Source organism: Sebastes fasciatus, chromosome 18 (assembly GCF_043250625.1).
Source record: "Sebastes fasciatus isolate fSebFas1 chromosome 18, fSebFas1.pri, whole genome shotgun sequence".
Taxonomy (NCBI): domain Eukaryota; kingdom Metazoa; phylum Chordata; class Actinopteri; order Perciformes; family Sebastidae; genus Sebastes; species Sebastes fasciatus.
This window is the reverse complement of record NC_133812.1, coordinates 14,163,375-14,183,165: the sequence shown is the minus strand read 5'-3', so window position 1 is coordinate 14,183,165 and position 19,791 is coordinate 14,163,375. Positions and strand designations below refer to the sequence as shown.

At 40.7% G+C, this 19,791-nt stretch overlaps 1 protein-coding gene across 2 annotated transcripts; it reads left to right on the top strand.

The window, feature by feature from the left end:
* The first annotated feature begins 1,874 nt into the window (after nucleotides 1–1,874).
* Nucleotides 1,875–19,394, top strand: sec63 (SEC63 homolog, protein translocation regulator). Of its 2 annotated transcripts, XM_074614777.1 has the most exons (21): nucleotides 1,875–1,897; nucleotides 1,979–2,192; nucleotides 3,939–4,038; nucleotides 5,405–5,519; nucleotides 5,768–5,880; nucleotides 6,031–6,092; nucleotides 6,405–6,463; nucleotides 6,600–6,650; nucleotides 6,759–6,867; nucleotides 7,996–8,090; nucleotides 8,202–8,334; nucleotides 9,867–9,959; nucleotides 10,111–10,256; nucleotides 10,358–10,505; nucleotides 11,812–11,894; nucleotides 12,245–12,313; nucleotides 12,466–12,621; nucleotides 12,763–12,945; nucleotides 13,153–13,353; nucleotides 15,352–15,456; nucleotides 16,892–19,394. In XM_074614777.1, the coding sequence occupies exons 2-21, from the start codon at nucleotides 2,069–2,071 to the stop codon at nucleotides 17,027–17,029; spliced, it is 2,283 nt and encodes a 760-aa protein (XP_074470878.1). In that variant the 5' UTR covers nucleotides 1,875–1,897; nucleotides 1,979–2,068; the 3' UTR covers nucleotides 17,030–19,394. The 2 variants fall into 2 exon arrangements, with proteins under 2 accessions (XP_074470878.1, XP_074470879.1); XM_074614778.1 differs by lacking the exon at nucleotides 1,875–1,897 and having other exon boundaries at nucleotides 1,903–2,192; nucleotides 12,469–12,621.
* Nucleotides 19,395–19,791: the final 397 nt, after the last annotated feature.

Below are 19,791 nucleotides of genomic sequence, written 5' to 3'. Positions count from 1 at the left end.
TTATAATACTATAGATATGCACAAGGTTATGTATATAGCTGTGTTTGTTTTCACAATGAGTGGGATGAGTGGGCAATTCTTTTTTACATCATTCTGCAAAATCATGACTAACCAACCCTGAAAGAACATTGCACTGGCACCCCCCTTTTTAATAAATAATAATAATAATAATAATTATTATTAATAATAACAACAATAATAATAATATTTATAATAATAATAATTATAAATATTTTCTAAAAACTCAAAGACACTTTACAAAGATAAAAAGATCATAAAACAAGGACATCATAAAGAAAGATATAAAACACACAATATTAATCACACATTAAAAGCAGTTCTAAAAAGGTGAGTTGTGATTTGTGATTTGAATGTGGACAGGTTGGTGCAGAATGAAGGAATAAATAAATAAATAAAGTAATCATGCTGGGATATTTGTGGGACCTCTCAGCTAGAATTGTCATGTTTACACCCCAAAAAAATTATGGAACTTGGTGCAAGAGTTGCCGAGTCTAATGTAATTCCTTATGAAGTCGTCAGGTATGTTATGTCTTAACATAATATATCTATTTGACTGCTTTAATCGAGCTCATAAAGCCTCATTCACACCATATAGGGCAGAGGTCAGCAACCTGGGGCTCCGGAGCCACATGCGGCTCTACAGCTCCTCTCCAGTGGCTCCCTGTGGATTTTTTAAAATGGAAATGAATAAAGTTTTTTTGGTTTAAATTTTAATTTTTATGTATCATTATTGTAGGTCTATGGTACGACGGTACGACGCAGTATTAGGGCCACTTTGAGGAAAAAACAAACAAACTGAGATTTTGAGAATAAAGTCATAATATTTTGAGAATAAAGTCATAATATTATGAGAATGAAGTCATAATATTATGAAGTAGTAATTTTACGTGTTATTTTCTCATAAAGTTATGACTTTATTCTTGTAATATTACGACTTTTTTTCTCTTAAAGTTATGACTTTATTCTTGTAATATTACGACTTTTTTTCTCGTAAAGTTATGACTTTATCTCGTAATATTACGGCTTTTTTCTCGTAAAGTTATGACTTTATTCTTGTAATATTAAGACTTTTTTTCTCTTAAAGTTATGACTTTATTATCGTAATATTACAACTGTTTTTTTCTCGTTAAGTAATGACTTTATTCTCGTAATATTACGACTGTTTTTTTCTCGTTAAGTAATGACTTTATTCTCGTAATATTACGACTTTTTTCTCATAAAGTTACGACTTTTTTCTCGTAAAGTTATGACTTTATTCTCGTAATATTACAACTTTTTTCTCGTAAAGTTATGACTTTATTCTCGTACTATTACGATTTTTTTCTCGTAAAGTTATGACTTTATTCTCGTAATATGACTTTTTTTCTCATAATATTATGACTTTATTCTCGTAATATTACAACTTTTTTTCTCTTGTAAAGTTATGACTTTATCTCGTAATATTACAACTTTTTTCTCGTAAAGTTATGACTTTATTCTCGTAATATTACAACTTTTTTTCTCGTAAAGTTATGACTTTATTCTCGTAATATTACAACTTTTTTTCTTGTAAAGTTATGACTTTATTCTTGAAATCTTCGATTATTTTTGACCCTAATACTCCGTCGTACATTTGCTCTTTGGCCCTCACTGCATTAGACTTCTATACTATATACTTAGACTATAAACTGTGTTACCTTCATCACAATGCTCAAATGTCTTGCAACTCCAGACAGATTATTATATTTATTTTTTTGCCTAAAATGTCTCTTTTGACAGTAAAGGTTGCTGACCCCTGACATAATCTCCATGTCACACCACTAGGGATCAGTAGCGTCTCCAAAAAAAGCTTCCGTCTCAAACCAGCAGCGAAGAAGAAGAAAAGTCCCCATTGCGCGTGCGTACACCACGTACACCGATGCTGATCAGAGCTGCTGGTCTTCTTGGCTGCTGGCTAAGCTAACGTTGTCTGTCACAGTCGCACACATTGGGGCTTAGCAGGGGGAGGAAGGAGAAGAAGAAGAAGAAGAAGAAGGGCCACAAGACCCACAAGCCGCCTGCTACGACAATGGCCGGGCAGCAGTTCCAGTACGATGACAGCGGCAACACCTTCTTCTATTTCCTCACGTCCTTCGTGGGACTTATTGTGATCCCGGCCACATATTACCTCTGGCCCCGGGATCAGAATGCTGGTAAGGCCTCAATGTCTGCTGCTAACTTCAGCTAACTCATCAGCACAGGAGAGTTCAGCTTGTAAACCAAGCTGTGTTAATCTAACTAGCTGCTAAAGATGCAGAGATGTAACCCAATGTTACATTAACTTGTGAATGTAGGCTAGCAAAACGTTACACACATGTTTACCCCTGTTTCTTGTACTGTTTAGAGTTCAGCAGCACAGTTACCACCACACCAGCTCTACCTATTATACAGCCCACTAGTTATGTCTCACTAACTTCACATGTTGAGTCAGTTATTGTCTTCTTCAGTGGGTTAAAGTGAAGCTAAGTGCAGGCTAGTTAAAGCTAACTAAAAGCCAGAGTCACTCTCCCACCTTCTCAAAACGTGCCTTTGTGGTTTCTTTATTAACCTTATCCCAGATGTTTCCTTATCTTAGCACGACTATCTTGTTTGTTAACAACATAGCATATCTAATATGCTTCACACAGCTGGTCTACTGGGACTAGTTAAATGTCACCATGCTTGTAACCACTTCTGTTAAATCTGTCTAGCTTGCTGCTCTAGATGCAGTGACCTATAACCCAATGTGACTTGTGATCATAACATCTTGTGCTGTTCAGAGTTCAGCAGCACAGTGTTTAACACAAGTTACCACCACACCAGCTTCACCTATTATTATAAATCCCATTAGTTATCTCTCTCAAACTTCACACATCCAGTGAGTTATTGCCTCCTTCAGTGGGTCAAAGTGAAGCTAAGTGCTAACTAAAAGCCAGAGTCACTCTCCTCAGGTTCTCAAAGCTTGCCTTTGTGATGCTTTATTGACCTTATCCCAGCTATATCCTTATCTTAGTACAGCTATCTTGTTTGTAAACACATATCTAACACAGGTTATGTAATAATGTGTGCTAGTAAGCTTTACACAGCTGGTCTAACTTGTGATCATAATGTCTTGTACTGTTCAGCAGTGTTTAACACAAGTTACCACCACACCAGCTTTACCTATTATACTAGTTATCTCTCACTAACTTCACATATCCAGTCTTTTATTGCCTTCTTCAGTGGGTCAAAATGAAGCTAAGTGCAGGCTAGTTAAAGCTACCCAAAAGCCAGAGTCACTCTCCTCAAGTTTCTCAAGCTTGCTTTTGTGGCTTTGTTGACCTTATCCCAGATATACCCTTATCTTAGTACAGCTATCTTGTTTGTCAACACATATCTAACACGGGTTATGTAATAATGTGTGCTAGAAAGCTTTACACAGCTGGTCTACTGGGACTAGTTAAATGACAAGTCACCATGCTAAGAGTTATTGATATGTTGATTTAATACTACATCTTGTATTGTAAGTTATCCTGGTTAGCATCATGGCATTAACAATTAAGAAATTAATTTCTGAACTTATTTCAAGCTGAATGAAGCAAACATCTCCCTGCTTGACTAACATATCCATTTTATGTTTTCAGTGAAAATATCACTCACCCCTGATTTAGATTAGTCAAGTCAAATTTATTTCTATAGCACATTTAAAACAAGATGAGCTGTGCTTTGAAAGACTCCGTAGAGGGAGCAGATCTGATGTGGAGATGCAGTTTGTTCCACAGACTAGGGCCCGCAACTGATTAACTTCAAGCACCAGTGATCATACCCAAATTTGCTGTGGCATTATCAGTATTCATTGCGACTGGTGTGATGGTGCTAATGTGTCCATAATCTCTCTCTCTCTCTCTCTCTCTCTCTCTCTGTCCATTTTTTCTTTCCAGAACAACTGCGTCTGAAGAGCCTGAGGAGGGTACATGGCAGGTGTCTGTGGTACCGGCTCAGGCTGATGAAGTCACAGCAGAGCATTGTCCCAACACTAAAGTGAGTCCAATAATTTGTAGTTTTTGTTGTAGTAAATAAATAAATATGATTCTTTAAATTCAAGGAGGGCGACTTCTGTGGATTTGAGTTGATTATACTTTTGAATTATTCACTGCCGGTAGTTATTTATGGAACCACGTTATGTGTCTTGACATATGATTGGCCATAACTAACTCGGCAGTGTGATAACAGGTTTGTTTCCTTGGTTTGTTTGCTCCCTTCTCCTTTTGTCGCTGAATGTCACATCACCTCTGTTGTTTGGGCGTGACTTTGCCTGAGCTGTTTGCATTGAGAAAGCGCACACATCCTTCCATCATCTCTGGTTCCTGATATCTTACTGGTTCACTCACTGTGTGTTTTCCAGCTGGACAGAGATGTTGTCACTGTTGTGTGTGAAGATGAGGCAAAGGCCACGTTGTCCGTTAGCGTAGGCAGACTCAAGATTACAGTATATGCTCTTGTATCGGGTCATTTTTTTACACAAAGTTCGGCTTGTGTTGTTTTCACGTGTAAACTCTCAGTGGTGTCGGTGTAAACATCACGTTGCGCTGTTTAACATTTCTCTTAACATGACGCTGTTTTCTCCGTGTTTATTCATTCTGCTTGTGTGGGTTAATGGGAAGATTGGGTGTACAAGTGTGGTTCAGCGTCTCACTCATTTGCCTCCAGTGTTTCTGCGAGTATCTCCTCTTTGTTCTGCCTCCTCAGCTGCCTGTTTCCCTTCATCACACATCCACTTTCTACTCCTGTTCTGTCACGAGACCTACATCCTTGTTTTTACTCTCAAAATTCATAAATTCTTTATTATTTGGATGGTTGCGACTGAATCTGGTGGAAGCGGGTTTATTAAGTGGAATGAATCAGCCTTTCTCCCAAAAATCTCAGTATCTTGTTTCCGCTTCACAACTGTATCATAACGATGGTGTTTATTATAGGAATCCATCATGTATTTTTTTTCACTTTGAGCCACCCAGACAACTCAGGCCAGCGAGCGGTCGTCATGGCAACAGATGCTGCAGAGCAGGCCATAGGGTTTTGCCATTGTCATGGAAACAAGTTACACTTCCATGCATAACCAAACAACAACAATGTCAGAACCTGTCCTGCCATTCTGCTTGTATGCAGTAGATTAAGCTTTCTGTAGTCTTTCTAATGGCCTGATGTTCGTAGCTTTTAAACGAAAGCCAGTTTGCATTGCAGATTGCTTCTGCACACAATATCTTAACTTCAAACACTTAGAATTCTTGCCAGCCGCTGTGTGAAAGTGTCTCGTAAAAATGAGACAGGCCTGATGTTGTCTCCAGGGAGCACAGACATTTGTGCGTGACATCTTTTTTTCTTCTTGTTTGTGTGTTGCCGTTTTCAGGAAAGCAGCCTTGTTATTTGGCTGGGCTGTGTTCCTGCTACTAGCCTACAAGGTGTCCAAGCTGGACAGAGAGTACCAGGAGTATAATCCATATGAAGTCCTCAACTTGGACCCGGTAAACACACACACACAAACATAAAGTCTGCTGTATTCTACAGAGCCTCTGAAGTCCCTAAAGACACTTTTTTATCGTATGTGCACAAGATATTAGACCCATAACTTGTCTAAGATAAAACACAAGATAAAAATAAACATCTTACAGGACTTTTGAGACTCAATAGTATTGTTTATTTGTTTTATCTTTCTGTTAATTACACTATATGTGGTGTGGTAAGGAGTTTATAAGTATATTTCTGTTTCCAGGGTGCATCACTGTCAGAAATCAAGAAGCAATACCGTGTACTGTCGCTCAAGTATCATCCCGACAAAGGTGGAGATGAGGCCACATTCATGAGAATCGCCAAAGCCTATGCTGCGTAAGTGTTATTCAGGTCTTGACTTTGTAAGCCAGACAGCAAGACTGGCATCTGCATAATCAATAAGCAGATTAATCAATAGAAAGCCCAGACTTTTTTTAAGGAGATTTATTCATTTACTTCTTACTTACCTTTTTTTTTTCTCCACAGTCTGACAAATGAACAATCGCGACAAAACTGGGAAATATACGGTAACCCGGATGGTCCGGGAGGTGAGTGAAGATAACCTAAATCCCACACGTTTGCATTTTGTATGTGTTGCCCTGCCACACCTTCTGTGCTCGATGCCGGTGAGTCAGCCTCTCGTAATCATGAACGTGTTACAATGGAAGATGAATTGAAACACGGCAGCCCAGTCATTCCAGTGAGAGCTGAGCATATCATGAAAATATGTCTCCCACTTTCACACACACTTCTACTGCGGGTTTTCAAACTGCACGCTCACTGGGCTCCAAATTAAAAAGAGATATTCTTGAACAGATTTTTCAATTCTCTTCCATTGCCTCTTCTGTTTCCCTTTCTAGCCACCAGCTTTGGTATTGCCCTGCCAGCCTGGATTGTTGACCAGAAGAACTCGATGCTGGTATATATTTATTGATATTAGTAGTTATAATTAATAAATCTACCTTCATTAGCTTGTAGTGCTTTGTATTATACTAGCAGCGAGCCAATGTCATCAATAACCCAAAGAGCGTATTATATTTATCTTTCTTCTATAGGTGCTGTTGGTTTATGGACTAGCCTTTATGGTCATCCTTCCTGTTGTTGTGGTAAGTCCTCGTCATGTTCTGTGCGATAGATCGTATAAAACAGTTGCCATCTCCCAGATCCCAGATTTCTCAGTTTTTTCTTTTTTTGTTTATCCTTCTGTATCGTAGGGCACATGGTGGTACCGCTCCATCCGATACAGCGGAGACCAGATCCTCATCAACACCACCCAGCTCTTCATGCATTTCATGTACAAGACGCCCAACATGAACATGAAGCGTGAGTTTACCTACTTCTCATAATGTACAACAAGACTTTGACCAGATACAAGCACAATAAAGCTGTACAAGCAGTAAAATGGGGATACAGTGTTCACGGACAGTACTTAGTATGGCTTTGCGTTGGGAAACAGTTATGTTTAGCAAAGGATTCAGCTGTCAAGCGTAAGGATGTGAGCGACTTTGACAAGGGCCAAATAGTGCTGGCTAGACGACTGGGTCAGAGCATCTCCAAAACTGCAGCTCTTGTGGGATGTTCCCAGTCTGCAGTGGTCAGGACTTACCAAAAGTGGTCCAAGGAAGGAAAACCGGTGACAGGGTCAGACCCAAGGCTCATTGATGCACATGAGGAGCGAAGGCTGGCCCGTGTTGTCCGATCCAATAGAAGAGCTACTGGAGCTCACATTGCTGAAAACGTTAATGCTGGTTCTGATAGAAAGGTGTCAGAACACACAGTGCATCGCAGTTTGTTGCGTACGGGGCTGCGTAGCCGCAGACCGGTCAGGGTGCCCATGCTGTCATAATGTTATGGCTGATCGGTGTATATATATATATATCATAAATTGTCATTTTGCACTGATGACCGATCTAAGAACTATAATTGACAGCATACACAAATATTTTTGTAACCGTTCTTTCACGGAACATTTCAATTCAATTGTATGTTCATGATAAAAACATTGACTATTAAATAACCAATATTTAAATATTAAATATTAAATACCAAGTTACAGAACCTTCTCTCACTCAGAAAGCTGTGGTTGTTCCTCCACTGCTTATTTTGGACTTGCCGGTGTTACAATTTGCAAGCTTTATGTATGCTTCCACACCGACAACATGATGTCTGTGGCTGTACTCTGTGCCACACCTGCCGCTGTGTGTGCGACGTGCATGTTGTGCACATGTGTGGCTGTGACGTCTAACCATCATGCGGCACATGTATGAGACTGAACGATCGGGGCATCTCTGATTTTAACTCGCTGCGTTAATATTTTTTCTGCAACGATTTATACATCAGTCAAACAATCTTGACTTCCACCTAACAAAACAGGTTTATGAATCTCATTTTCCTGTCATCTTTTCTTTCTTTTTTTGACTAATTCTGATTTTCACCAATTTTTCCCTCCAGGGTTAGCCATGGTGTTGACAGCGGCATTCGAGTTTGACCCTCGCAGCAATAAAGATGCCACCATACGACCAACAGACAACATCGAAGTGCCACAGGTAATAACAACTTCATCAGACTCTCAAAAGTTTTGTGCCTGTCTGTGAGCCATTCACAGCAGATTAACCTCAAGTATGTGTCATAAAGAACCTCTCCTGTTTGTCTTGCAGTTGATCCGCGAGTTGGGGAATATCAACGTGAAGAAGAAGGAGCCTCCATTCTGCTATCCTTACAGTTTGAAGGCCAGGGTCTTAGTGCTTGCCCACCTGGCACGCATGGACGTATCAGAAGAGTTGGAGGAAGGTAGGACACTAAAATACAAATAGGCCTTTGCACACAAAGTCTGTATTTTTCTAATGTGTTTTTTTAAATAGTTATGCACAGAAACCTTACACACTAAGTCCAATTCATTCTATTATTCCTTTTGTATGGATTTGATGTGTAAAGACCGTAAGAAGTATAGACATATTATGTTTTTACTATTCAATGAGGCATTACTATTGCTGTTCTAAAAACTACTCTTAAGAGGGCTGATAAATGAAGTTTCTTATTTCATATGTTCACATAAGAACACAGTGAGCTAGCGTGTGTAGCTTCAGGTCAGCCTTCTCTGAAGCAACACCAGTGGTCAGGAACTGGTTCTTTACAGTTCCAAAAATGGGAAATAAAAACAGCCGCACCAGCTGTTAGAAGTGAAGTTGTGAAGTCACAAGATTTCCTCATGAATATACACAACCCTCCCCCTGTTTATATGTGTACACTCCTACACACAGAGGTAAGGTCACATACTCAACTAGAACAAGCTGTTTAGAGTAGTTTTAGTCGTTTTTCTCCAGCCGTTTGTGAACCGTAAAGAACACAATCTTGGCAAGCTGTGCTGTTTTTCGGCTGAGTCTGCCTCAGTTTCTTAATGAACCGAAAATATTGTTACACCTCTCAACGGGTGGGCCGGCTGGCAGGCCGGCGATGTCGGCAGCCCACCCGACCCGTCTTGAAACACGGGGCCACGTCTCGTTTACCATGCTTTGTGAGTGTGACTTTTTTGCCGTGTCATCACCATTCATATCTATACGACCAATGTGTTCATGATTTAATTGTTCGCTAGAGCACAGTAGTGGAAGAAGTACTCGGATCTTTTAATTTTACTAGTAATACCAGTGTAAAAAATACAGTTATAGGTAAAAGTCCTGCATTCAAACTGTTACTTAAGTAGAAGTATAAAAGTATTAGCATTAAAATATACTTGGAGTAATAATTAATAATAATTATATACTACGTAATAATACACCATTTGTTGATTTTATATTTTGTATAAAGTATCTCTAGCTAGTAACTAATATTGTCAAATAAATGTATTGAAGTAAAAAGTACAATATTTCCCTCTGAGATGTAGTGGAGTAGAAGTATAACATTACGTAAAATGGAAATACTCAAGTAAAGTACAAGTACCTCAAAATTGTACGTAAGTACAGTACTTGAGTAGCCTAAATGTACTTGATTACATTCCACCACTGTTAGAGCACAACATTGTTTACAATAGCACAAAGTTCTTCGTAGATCCAGCCCCTTCATTTTGCTCTCAAAGTGCACCAGATTGATGCATTTAATTTTAAAATGTACAAAATGTTCTTCCGGGCCCCCCATGGAGGGTCTAAGGTCCACCCAACACTGTCTCACAAAATCCTGTGGGAAACACTGGGAATGGATTTAATGAAATTTTGAAGAAGAGGACAATTTCAGGCCATTATCTGCATAATAATACTCTTCTAATCTTTTCTTAAGGTCATGAACTTGTTATTTAGAACATGGTATATGTGTGTGTGTTTGGGTTTCAGATCAGAGGTTTGTGGTGAGGAAGAGTCCAGCTCTCCTCCAGGAGATGATCAACGTGGGCTGTCAGCTCACCATGATGGCCAACAGCAGAGGAGGTACACACACACACACACACACACACACACACACACACACACACACACACACACACACACACACACACACAGAGGAGTTATAACTTTGAATAAAATTCTCACAAGTCTCAACCCACATAACGTCTTTGATAATTGTGCCCATTGCCTCCAGGTTTCCATGCTCCTCGACTGGTAACCATAGAGAACTGTATGAAGCTGACCCAAATGATAGTGCAGGGTCTGCAGGAGTCAAAGTCACCACTGTTACAGCTGCCCCACTTTGAGGAGGAGCACCTTCGCTACTGCGTCTCTAAGAAGGTATGACTGCAGAGTGTCTGTGTACAGTACATGCACACAAGATGAAGAAACGTTTTGGTTGTGCAATGGATCAACGGTTAATTTGCCCTCTCCTCTTTTAGTATAAAGTTCGGAGCCTCCAGGACCTGGTGAGTCTCAAGGACTCCGACAGACGCAGCATGCTGCGTTTCCTGGGGGAGGAGAAGTACGATGAGGTCATTAGTGTGCTGGGCAGCTTCCCTCACATCGCCATGGACACCAAACTGCAGGGTCGGTCCTAAAATACACACATACAAACACACTTTGTTTGGCCACCAGCCGACCTATGACACGTCCACATGCAGTCGGTTAAATCCATCTTAGTCTTTGTCACTTTAGCCGAAGATACTTCACCTAAGTGTGATTGTTGTCGTTATAGATAGTAGGGTTGAGACGATATGCTTATCTCCCGATTCGATACTACCCCGATACTTGGATGTGTCGATGTATTGTTATTTCTAAGTATTGCGATTCAATAAGACAATTAATTGTGATTTTTGGTAACTTTGTAACACCAGACCATGAGAAAAAGTTGAATCCTACACTTTTAGGGACTTTTAGTTTGGAAAATGTCCAAATTGGTAACAGTAAAATTTTTTGATTTTCAGCATTTATGTAGTCAGAGAAGTCAAATATATCAGTCACTGTCACAAATTATTTATTAAATCTTTTTCCAGCAATGTAAAAAATCAAAGAATGAAGAATGAAGACATTTCCCTCACAAATTAGTAATATTTTCTTTTTAATTTACAACGGACATGTAATGTTTTTATACTTAAGATTAATTTGATTATATAACATATTTCCTTATGCGTTTTGTATACTCTTTGTTGAAGGCCTTACTTTCAAAACCGGGCGTAGTCACTCTTTATACGTTTCGTGTTCAGCTCGATCGGGGCCGTTTGAATGCATTTAACATAAGATGTTGCTATAGTTGTAGCATCGGCTGATTTGACCACAGAGATGAGAGTGACGGCTGGCTTGACTGCTCGTTACTGCTAATGATAACTTTACCTGTCCATGACAGAGTTAGCATGTAGCTTTAGCCGTGATGCCTAGCTCTGCTTTTCCGGGCAATGTGTGAAAACCAAAGACTTCCTTCTACCTCCACATACACTCAGTTGTTATATCGATTCTGGAATTAAAAAAAAAGATTTCAAAATTGTAAAAAAATAAATTACAATACATAGGTGAGTACATTTTTTTTCCCTCCCCTAATAGATAGGGCGGTGCTACTCAACTATGGAGTACAGTGAAGGTAGCATTGATATGTAGAGAGAGGTGCAAAACACTCTTTTGAGCAACGCTTTAGCAATAACTGATCAAACAAAGTAGTGAAATCGTTATGGGGCCACATGGATAAGCATGAGTGCAGTTTCTTCGGAAATGAATCGGATAAACTCATGCATGCAGCTTGAAAAAAAAAAGAAAAAAAAGTGACATAGTCTAGCTTGCATTGTGTAACTGTTCAGATTCAGCACTCAAACTCTTGGATATTGAAAGTTATATTTCTCTCTCTCTCCCTGTGTCGTTGCAGTCCTTGATGATGAAGACAGCAATAACATCACAGCAGGCTCTATTGTCACAGTAACGGTCACCTTAACCAGAAAACGGATGCAGGTAAGGAATGACTGCCTTTAGTTAAACACTGACGTTATCCAACATATGAATGGATTACTAGAAAGCAACATTTGCAAATCCAGTTGATTTCTTTGTTGCCTTGGAGATGCACTTCCATGGATGACCACTAGAGTGTACTGTTGACTCTATATAACCAACACAGCTCCCAGTGAACTGCACATGCCAAAAACTGACCATTCATTCACACATTCATGTGCAATACTAACGTCTCCCTTTACTGCTGTAACTGCAAATTTCCCCGCTGTGGGATTAATAAAGGATTATTTTATCTCTTATCTTATCACATGCATTGTTGAAAAGCATAAATTAACTGTATCCTTTGTGTGTAGGAGGTGTTTGAAAAAGAGCAGGATTCATTACCGTGTCTAACAGAGGAGTCTGCCACTACAGAGGAAGCGGTAAGGATAAAACACACACACACAGCACGTGTCAACTCAGACCTATTTCAGACAACACATAAACTCTGTTTGGGTCAGATTTAGCCATGATTAAAAGCTTAATGCTAAGAAATCATGTCGTGTTTAACTAACCTTATTTTGTCTGGGCAAAGCAGGGCGACACGAGTAAAACCAAAACAAAAGTTTGGCAGAACAAGAGTAAAGCGACTAAGAAGACAGCCAAGTCCAAGAAGAAAAAATTAACCAAGAAGAAGGCCACTCCTGCGCCTGCTAAAGCCAAGCAGGCCAACGGCAACGTGGCAGGAAATGTACGTGTCCAATCGCAGCTGAGTTAAAGCTGCTTGGTGATTTTTATACACATTTAACTGTATTAGGTTGTCATGTGATTTTTGTTTTTAAAACAACGCCGCATACATTATAAATTCTTGTTATCGATGTTGATGTCACAGGAAGTCGTAGCAGCACCAGCAGCGGCTGCAGTAGTAGTGAAGGAGGAGGAGGACGAGGCCTCAGACAAGGGCAGCGAGTCGGAAGAGGGCGAAGCCACCAAGGACTCTCCCAGCGAGAGAGACGAAGACAGCGACAAACAAAGCGACACGGAGGTGGACGAGATGGCCGGCGACGATGAAGAGGTCAGACAACTTTTAAAAATGGCATATGGTGAAAATATCAATCAGTACTGTGTGTTTCACTCCTTGTAAATTCCACACCTGGAAGCATAAAACTGCAGCGCTCAGTCCCTGATATCCTAGTCAAGCTAATGAATGTAAAGGAAAGGAAACACTGCTCGTACCTGAACCCTACCTAACCCTCCACTCTTCCACACCTCACCCCGTCAGGAGTGGGAGGCGTTGCAGCAAAGCATCCAGCGGCGAGAGCGGGCTCTGCTAGAGACCAAGTCAAAGGTGACGCACCCCGTCTACAGCATCTACTTCCCCGAGGAGAAGCACGAGTGGTGGTGGCTCTACATCGCCGACCGCAGAGATCAGACCCTCGTCTCCATGCCCTACCACGTCTGCACGCTAAAAGACACAGAAGAGGTGAGTTTGTGTTTTTGTTTATGCATGGGCAAATATACCTTTTTGAGTTTTGATAACACACATGAGAGGAAATGTATGCCTGGTACAGTACGACTCTGTCGAGATTTTTATGCCTCAGTGCTGGTGACCGTCGTGGTCGGAGGCATTACGTTTTCGGGTTGTCCGTCCGTCCGACTTGTGAACGCGATATCTCAGGAACACCTAGAGGGAATTTCTTCAAATGTGGCACAAACATCCACTTGGACTCAAGGATGAGCTGATTAGATTTTGTTCATCACAGGTCAAAGGTCAGGGTCACTGTGACCCCATGTCCATCCCATTTTTGTGAAAGCGATATCTCAGAAAAGCGCTGACAGAAAAGAGCCGAGCTGAGCGTGGCATAGACGTTTTACGGGTAGTAACGTTACTACCAGCGCCTGCGACGGTTAAAAGAAGGGAAATTATATTTTTCAAAAATCAAAAATCATGGCCTGTCCCTAGTCAAAGATCACTGTGACCTCACAAAACTATTTTTTTTAGCCATAACGCAACAATTCATATGCTAATTATGACAATTTTACTCAAATTTCTAAGAGGATAAACTTGACTGGTTGGCGTAGGCACAGAACTGCGAGGCGGAAATTATAGTTTGATTTATTTTCTAGTATATGAAATGGCATAAAATTGGCCCCCTCAAGGGCCATGAGATTTTCTGAGAGCCCAAGGTGACATTTTTAAATTACAAACACACCAAAACCAAAATGTATTCAATTTAATATGATATTAAACTGATAAAAAGCAGAAAACCCCTCAGATTTGAGAAGCTGGAACCAGCAAACATTTGGCATTTATTCTTGATAAATCAGTTTAACCACTACTTGATTATCAAAATTATAGTCAATCGGTTTCCCTCCATTGTATTATAAAGTCAGGGTTATGTGTGTGTTATATTAAAATACGTCGAGGCTGTATTGTGACTTATGCTATAATCCGTCTGGAGTAGAAAGGTCTTATAAAGTTAAAGTGTGTGTGTGTTCACGTTTCATGTTTCCTGTGCGCCGTAGCCCCATCACACATCCTGTTGCTAGGCAACCCTTTGCACTTGTGTCGTTATTTCCTCAGAGAAGTGCGTGCATATATGTGTGTGTGTTTATTTCGCACCTCTGATCCGGGTGTTCTCCAGCAACAATAAGGCCTGACAGCGAGGTAAAAGCTTAATGGGGCCCTGTGTAAGTCTGCATGACCAGCTGTCTGAAGGAATGTAATGGCGAGAGGTGATCCGCCCATGCATAACGGTTCACTGTCTAGCAATCAATTAGTCTGTCACCTCAACAATTCGTCCTGTTTGTTAGTGTTGTGCCACTGCTTATACGTTGCGTGACTTTTTGGGGAGGGCAGGAGATACGCTTTCATCAACAAGGGGACGGCAGCAAATTGCCGCCGTGTTCACGGCTCATTCTCCGCTCACCCGCTGCATAATAATTGGCCTCATTGTGCTGATAATTAGATGTTTGCCATATGTAATTGCACGACATGGTAATCACAGCCTGAGGTAATGCTGGTCTAATATTTACAGTTGGACCCTATCATCATGTCAAGTCAATTTTATTTATACATCACAAATCACAAATTTGCCTCAAGGGGCTTTAAAATCTGTACAGCGTTGGCCTTTACCTACCGCACTCCGTCCCTCTGCAGCTCGATGAGTGTGCGTCAATGGCAGATTGTATTTTTAATAAGTTTCTAATATTCAGCAGTCTTTTTCAGGTTTGCTGCCTCCTGTTGCCTCGGTGCTGTCTTCTTAACCGCTGATAACGTCCACCTTGTTTCTTTATGTGGCGGCAATTTAATTTTTTTTTACATCAGCCGTAACAATCCAGCCACAATGTAGCGTCGCCACGTGCGTCACTGTAACACTTAACACATCGAGCAATCATGCCCTCAGACGCACAGTTATGCGACTGCGCCCGGAGTGCTCCTGTGATTAGATTTGACAGCTGTTTGTGTTTTGTTCCCCAGGTGGAGCTGAAGTTTCCAGCCCCCTCCAAAACAGGCAACTACCAATACTCTGTCATCCTCCGTTCCGATTCCTACCTGGGACTGGACCAGATCAAACCACTCAAGGTGACAAGAATGAAAGCTGTGTGTGTGTGTGTGTGTGCAAATGTGTGTGTGTGAGTGCTTGGAGGACGCCTGCCGCTGCCCAAAACAGTTTGCCTGCTAAATCAGCTGAGACAATAGACCCACCGGTGGCCACGGCCAAAATGTACCAGCAGCTCGCAGAACAATGGTGTTAATTGATGCCAAGCTGTTGGGAATTAGGGGATCGGTTACAAGCCAAACAGAGCATGAATTGTACTGTTATTTATTTATTTAAACACCTGATAGACATTAAGATAATGTGCTCTTACGGTGTGATGTTGCTGTAATAGGTCAAGAAATCGATGAGGTTCAGAGATAATGAGAATTTATCTTAATACTGTGTCTTTAAATGCTATTTGTAAGGTTGGACGCGGCACATAAAGGTACAGTATGTAAATTAATTTAGACAATGTGACTCTACATGGTCTCTGTTGCACATCCAGTTTGCAGTTTATAATGAGATTTTCATTCAGTGTAGTTTAAATCTACGAAACATTGCAGCTTTATTTGTAAAACTAGTTGAAATAAGTAATTCTGTATACCATAAAACTATTGTTACGTTGCCCGCAGCGGGTTTAAGTTTTGAAATTTGGCACACAACTTCTCACACTGAACTAGGTAGCCGTCCCGAATACCATTTTTTTTTTGTGCTTCAAAGCTTCGGTGAGAAATATTTGAAGCTTTGCGGTGCTGTGCGAATGAATAATGTTGAGGGATTATTCCTCATTTCATGGGCTATTTTGGGATCTATATATTATTACTGATTTTATTATTTCTATTGATTTTATGTTGTGCTTTAATTCAGTGCTCTGTTACTTTTGGACTTGTTAATGTCAACAGCTAGATGGCAGTAAAACCTGATTCTTTTTTTAGCCTCTGTTTCATCAATTACACTTAGTTAAAAACGCTGCTTTCACACCTAACTCTGGTTCTAGGTCGGAGGTGATTTTCATGTAGTTCGGTTCATTTAGGCCGGTCAGAAAGCTGTCAACAACTGGACCGAGACCACCTGAAAAGGAGAGTCTCAATCCACTTACATGTGGACTTCTTTTGTCCCGTTTCTGCCCGGTCGTTCATTATTCATAAAATGAGGTTGAGTCACAGTCTCGACACATAATGCTCATGATCTGTTATGATATCCGACGAATGATGTACGTCAGTTTGTATGACTTTGTATTAACAACTCTCGGTTCGTTTGTAAAACAGCCAGTGTGAACATGAACCAGACCGAGACTAAAAGACATCAGTGTGTCTTTTTTTTCTTTCCCTCTGGTTGGGGAAAAAATGAACCAGACCTACAGGTGTGAAAGCACCCTAAGATATCGATGAATACTGCACTCTTAATGGCCAATGACTAGAGAGTTAGTGTGCCTCTGTAAAATGTTGCCAAAACATCTAAATCTTGTGTTCTCTCCAGCTGGAGGTCCACGAGGCCAAGGCCATGCTGGACAACCACCCGCAGTGGGACATCCCCGACACGGAGGAGGAGGATGAGGAGCAGGAGGACAGCGACGGCATCGAGGAGAGTGAAGACGACGACGAGGACAACGACTGAACGCGGATACACACACACACACACACACACACACGCTCGCTCAGCCCCCTCCATGGACTGGCCACCCACCCACTCCTGACCCCACAACAGCACTCAAGAGCAGTGAACGAGGGGCAGCAAAGCTGTGCCCGCCACACACACACACACACACACACACACACACACACCAAACACACACAGAATCACTGGGGACAGTTTCTACACACAGAGCCCTCCTTCTTCTCCTCCATTTTATCTTTACATGGACTGTGACCCCGCCCCCCTCCCATTTCCCCCTTTTCTACAGAGACTTGTTCGTTCACTTTCCGTCGCTGGGCAGAAGAGAATTCTGTGAATACTTTACCCAGGCCCAGGTGTGTGTGAGTGGGTGTGCACGTAAGAGTGCGAGTGGATGGTGCGTGTGTTTGTAACAATGTATGTGTTTGTACAGGTATGAAAGATTGACACACTGTGGACTGGAGGACCTATTATCTGGGCTCTTTTCTTCTTTTTTCTCGAGGGGTGGAGAGGGGGGGGATGTATAACAGCTAATTCCGTTTGCAAAATTAACAAAAAACCTCCGTATGGAAAATCGTAACATCGCTCTCGCTCCTAATTTAAAAAAATAAATCACTCGGCACCGATGTTTTCCACACCAATGATACTTTCTATTGTACACTTAAAACTGCAGACGTGTGAGCTTTAGCCCTATTCGTCGGGGGATAACACATAAACCATTGGGACGTTTGCTCCTTTCAGCGCATGGGGGGCACAGTTGAGTCTTGTCAGGTTTATTTTTTTTAATTTTTTTTTATTTTCTGCTGTCAAACCAGCCAGTCACTTGTATGTACTTGTACTCACTGTATGTTTAAGGAGATGTCTATACAGGTAGACACTGTCAAACTGTTTTTTCTGAAAGAGGTCGAAAGCAGGTGGATCTTGAAATGAAATGACCTCACGTATAATGGGGGGAAAATGGCAAAACTTGCAGTGTTAAGATTTGTTTGAATTATTGAGTACTCTTCTTGTCCATATACTACATACAAGTTGTGAGTTTTCAGTCTTTTTAAGGGGCTCAGATACTGATATATATATATATATAGATATACATACTTGTGGCTTTTCAGAGAAGTGACTTCCTTTTCTCTTCATCCTTTTTTTTTTTTTTCCTTTTACAATTGTAGCACATTCCAGTGTATACTCAGTGTCCGAAAAGGCCTTATGAATACAACTGAAATACCACAACGTTACAAGTCCTTGGGTGCTATGCATCAGTGGTTTCTCGGGAGAGCAGAGAAAAAAAAGTTTCTTTTGTGTTTTGTAACAGTTTTTTCTTTTGTTTTTAAGTTAGTGTCTCCATAGTAACCTATAGCTCCTGAGTCATGGAGTACATATCTCTGATCTGAAAAGGATTAGCAGTCATACGTGACATGTGACCGGCCCTGCGTTAAAGGGATCGGAGTATGAGGTCCCTGACACGCAACGCACTCATGATCTGAAAAGTGTCTCAAACAAAACAACCTGTTGAAAGTAACTTTCAGTGTAAGACTTGGCATATTCTGTCCAGCACCTTTAGTCAGAACGACCTCCGTTTTGAAATTACAACTGCCATTTCAGATGGAGTTTTTTTTTCCCCCTACCACATCTCCTCAAGGATTTTCGTTTTAATTTTTCTGTTTGAGGAATACAGAGCAGTTGTGGCTAACAAAGAGGAACCCACTTTCATTTAAAATTAGTTTTTGTTATATTATAACAAATGTAACTCATTGTTTTGTTTTGTTCCAATCTAACCTTGTTGTTTTTTTACATCTGTTAGACTCGTGAGTGCGAAAAAGAAAAAGAAAATCAGAGCTTCCTCGTGTAGCTCTGCGGGCTCTCACTGTATGTCGACGACTTGACAGTGTTTAACAGAAATGACTAATCTTTCATCATGACTTTCCACACTTAGTTAAAAGTTTCTACTGGTATATACTAGTGTGTTATGTTAGTGCAGGAGAGGGATAAAGGTATGAATATCTCTGGGCACGCTCTCTCTCGACACACTCGACACAAAACTCACATGCGCTCACTCTACCCTCCAGTAATTGCGTTCAAAGCCGGTTAACATTGTACTCTGAGTATTTATCGCTCTGCAATAGAATGTAGCATCAGTGATTTACGCTGTGTGGAAAAAAAACAAAAAACACTGCAGTGAGGTTAAATACGACACCATCTCTTCCCATGACAGACCTTGTCCAGGCGACTGGCCGGCAGGCCGCCTCAGTTTGGACAAACTACCCCCAATGACTATCTATCTGCCACGTTTGTTTACAAAGGAACTGTCATTGTAAATGGAAAAATATATTATTTGTATTTAAAATCATTTCAAATAAAAACTTTTAAATGAGATGGTGTCATTATTTCCCCCTGTATACTGTAGTCATGTTATTTTCTTTTTTTGTTAATTAATTAATTGCAAACTTGTTTGGGAGCTTAAACCACATTATCGACTAAGGTGGGTCCTGCATTATATCCAATATTGTGCCTCTATCAAACTCTAATTATTCTGCTTCATTGTGCTCAGGTGGTTCATATATTCCTGTGGTGGGATTAGTATGGGCCCAACCGCAACGGCTATGCAGACCAGTTTCCTCCTCATGTGATGGGAATTCCCTGTCATCAACTTTTGCAAATTAGGGACCAGTTTATCAAGAGATCTTTCCTACAGTAGATCTCTTAATGCTGGTCCAAAGAGAGGTTAAATGTAGGCCTATGTGTCATTTTACGCTAATAGAGTTAAAGCA

Excerpts from the sequence above, each read along its gene's own strand:
- sec63 (XM_074614777.1), top strand. The coding sequence starts at position 2,069 with ATGGCCGGGCAGCAGTTCCAGTACGATGACAGCGGCAACACCTTCTTC. Across the intron at positions 2,193-3,938 it reads GCCCCGGGATCAGAATGCTG|AACAACTGCGTCTGAAGAGC; the intron begins GTAAGGCCTCAA and ends TTTTCTTTCCAG. Across the intron at positions 6,868-7,995 it reads GCCCAACATGAACATGAAGC|GGTTAGCCATGGTGTTGACA; the intron begins GTGAGTTTACCT and ends TTTTCCCTCCAG.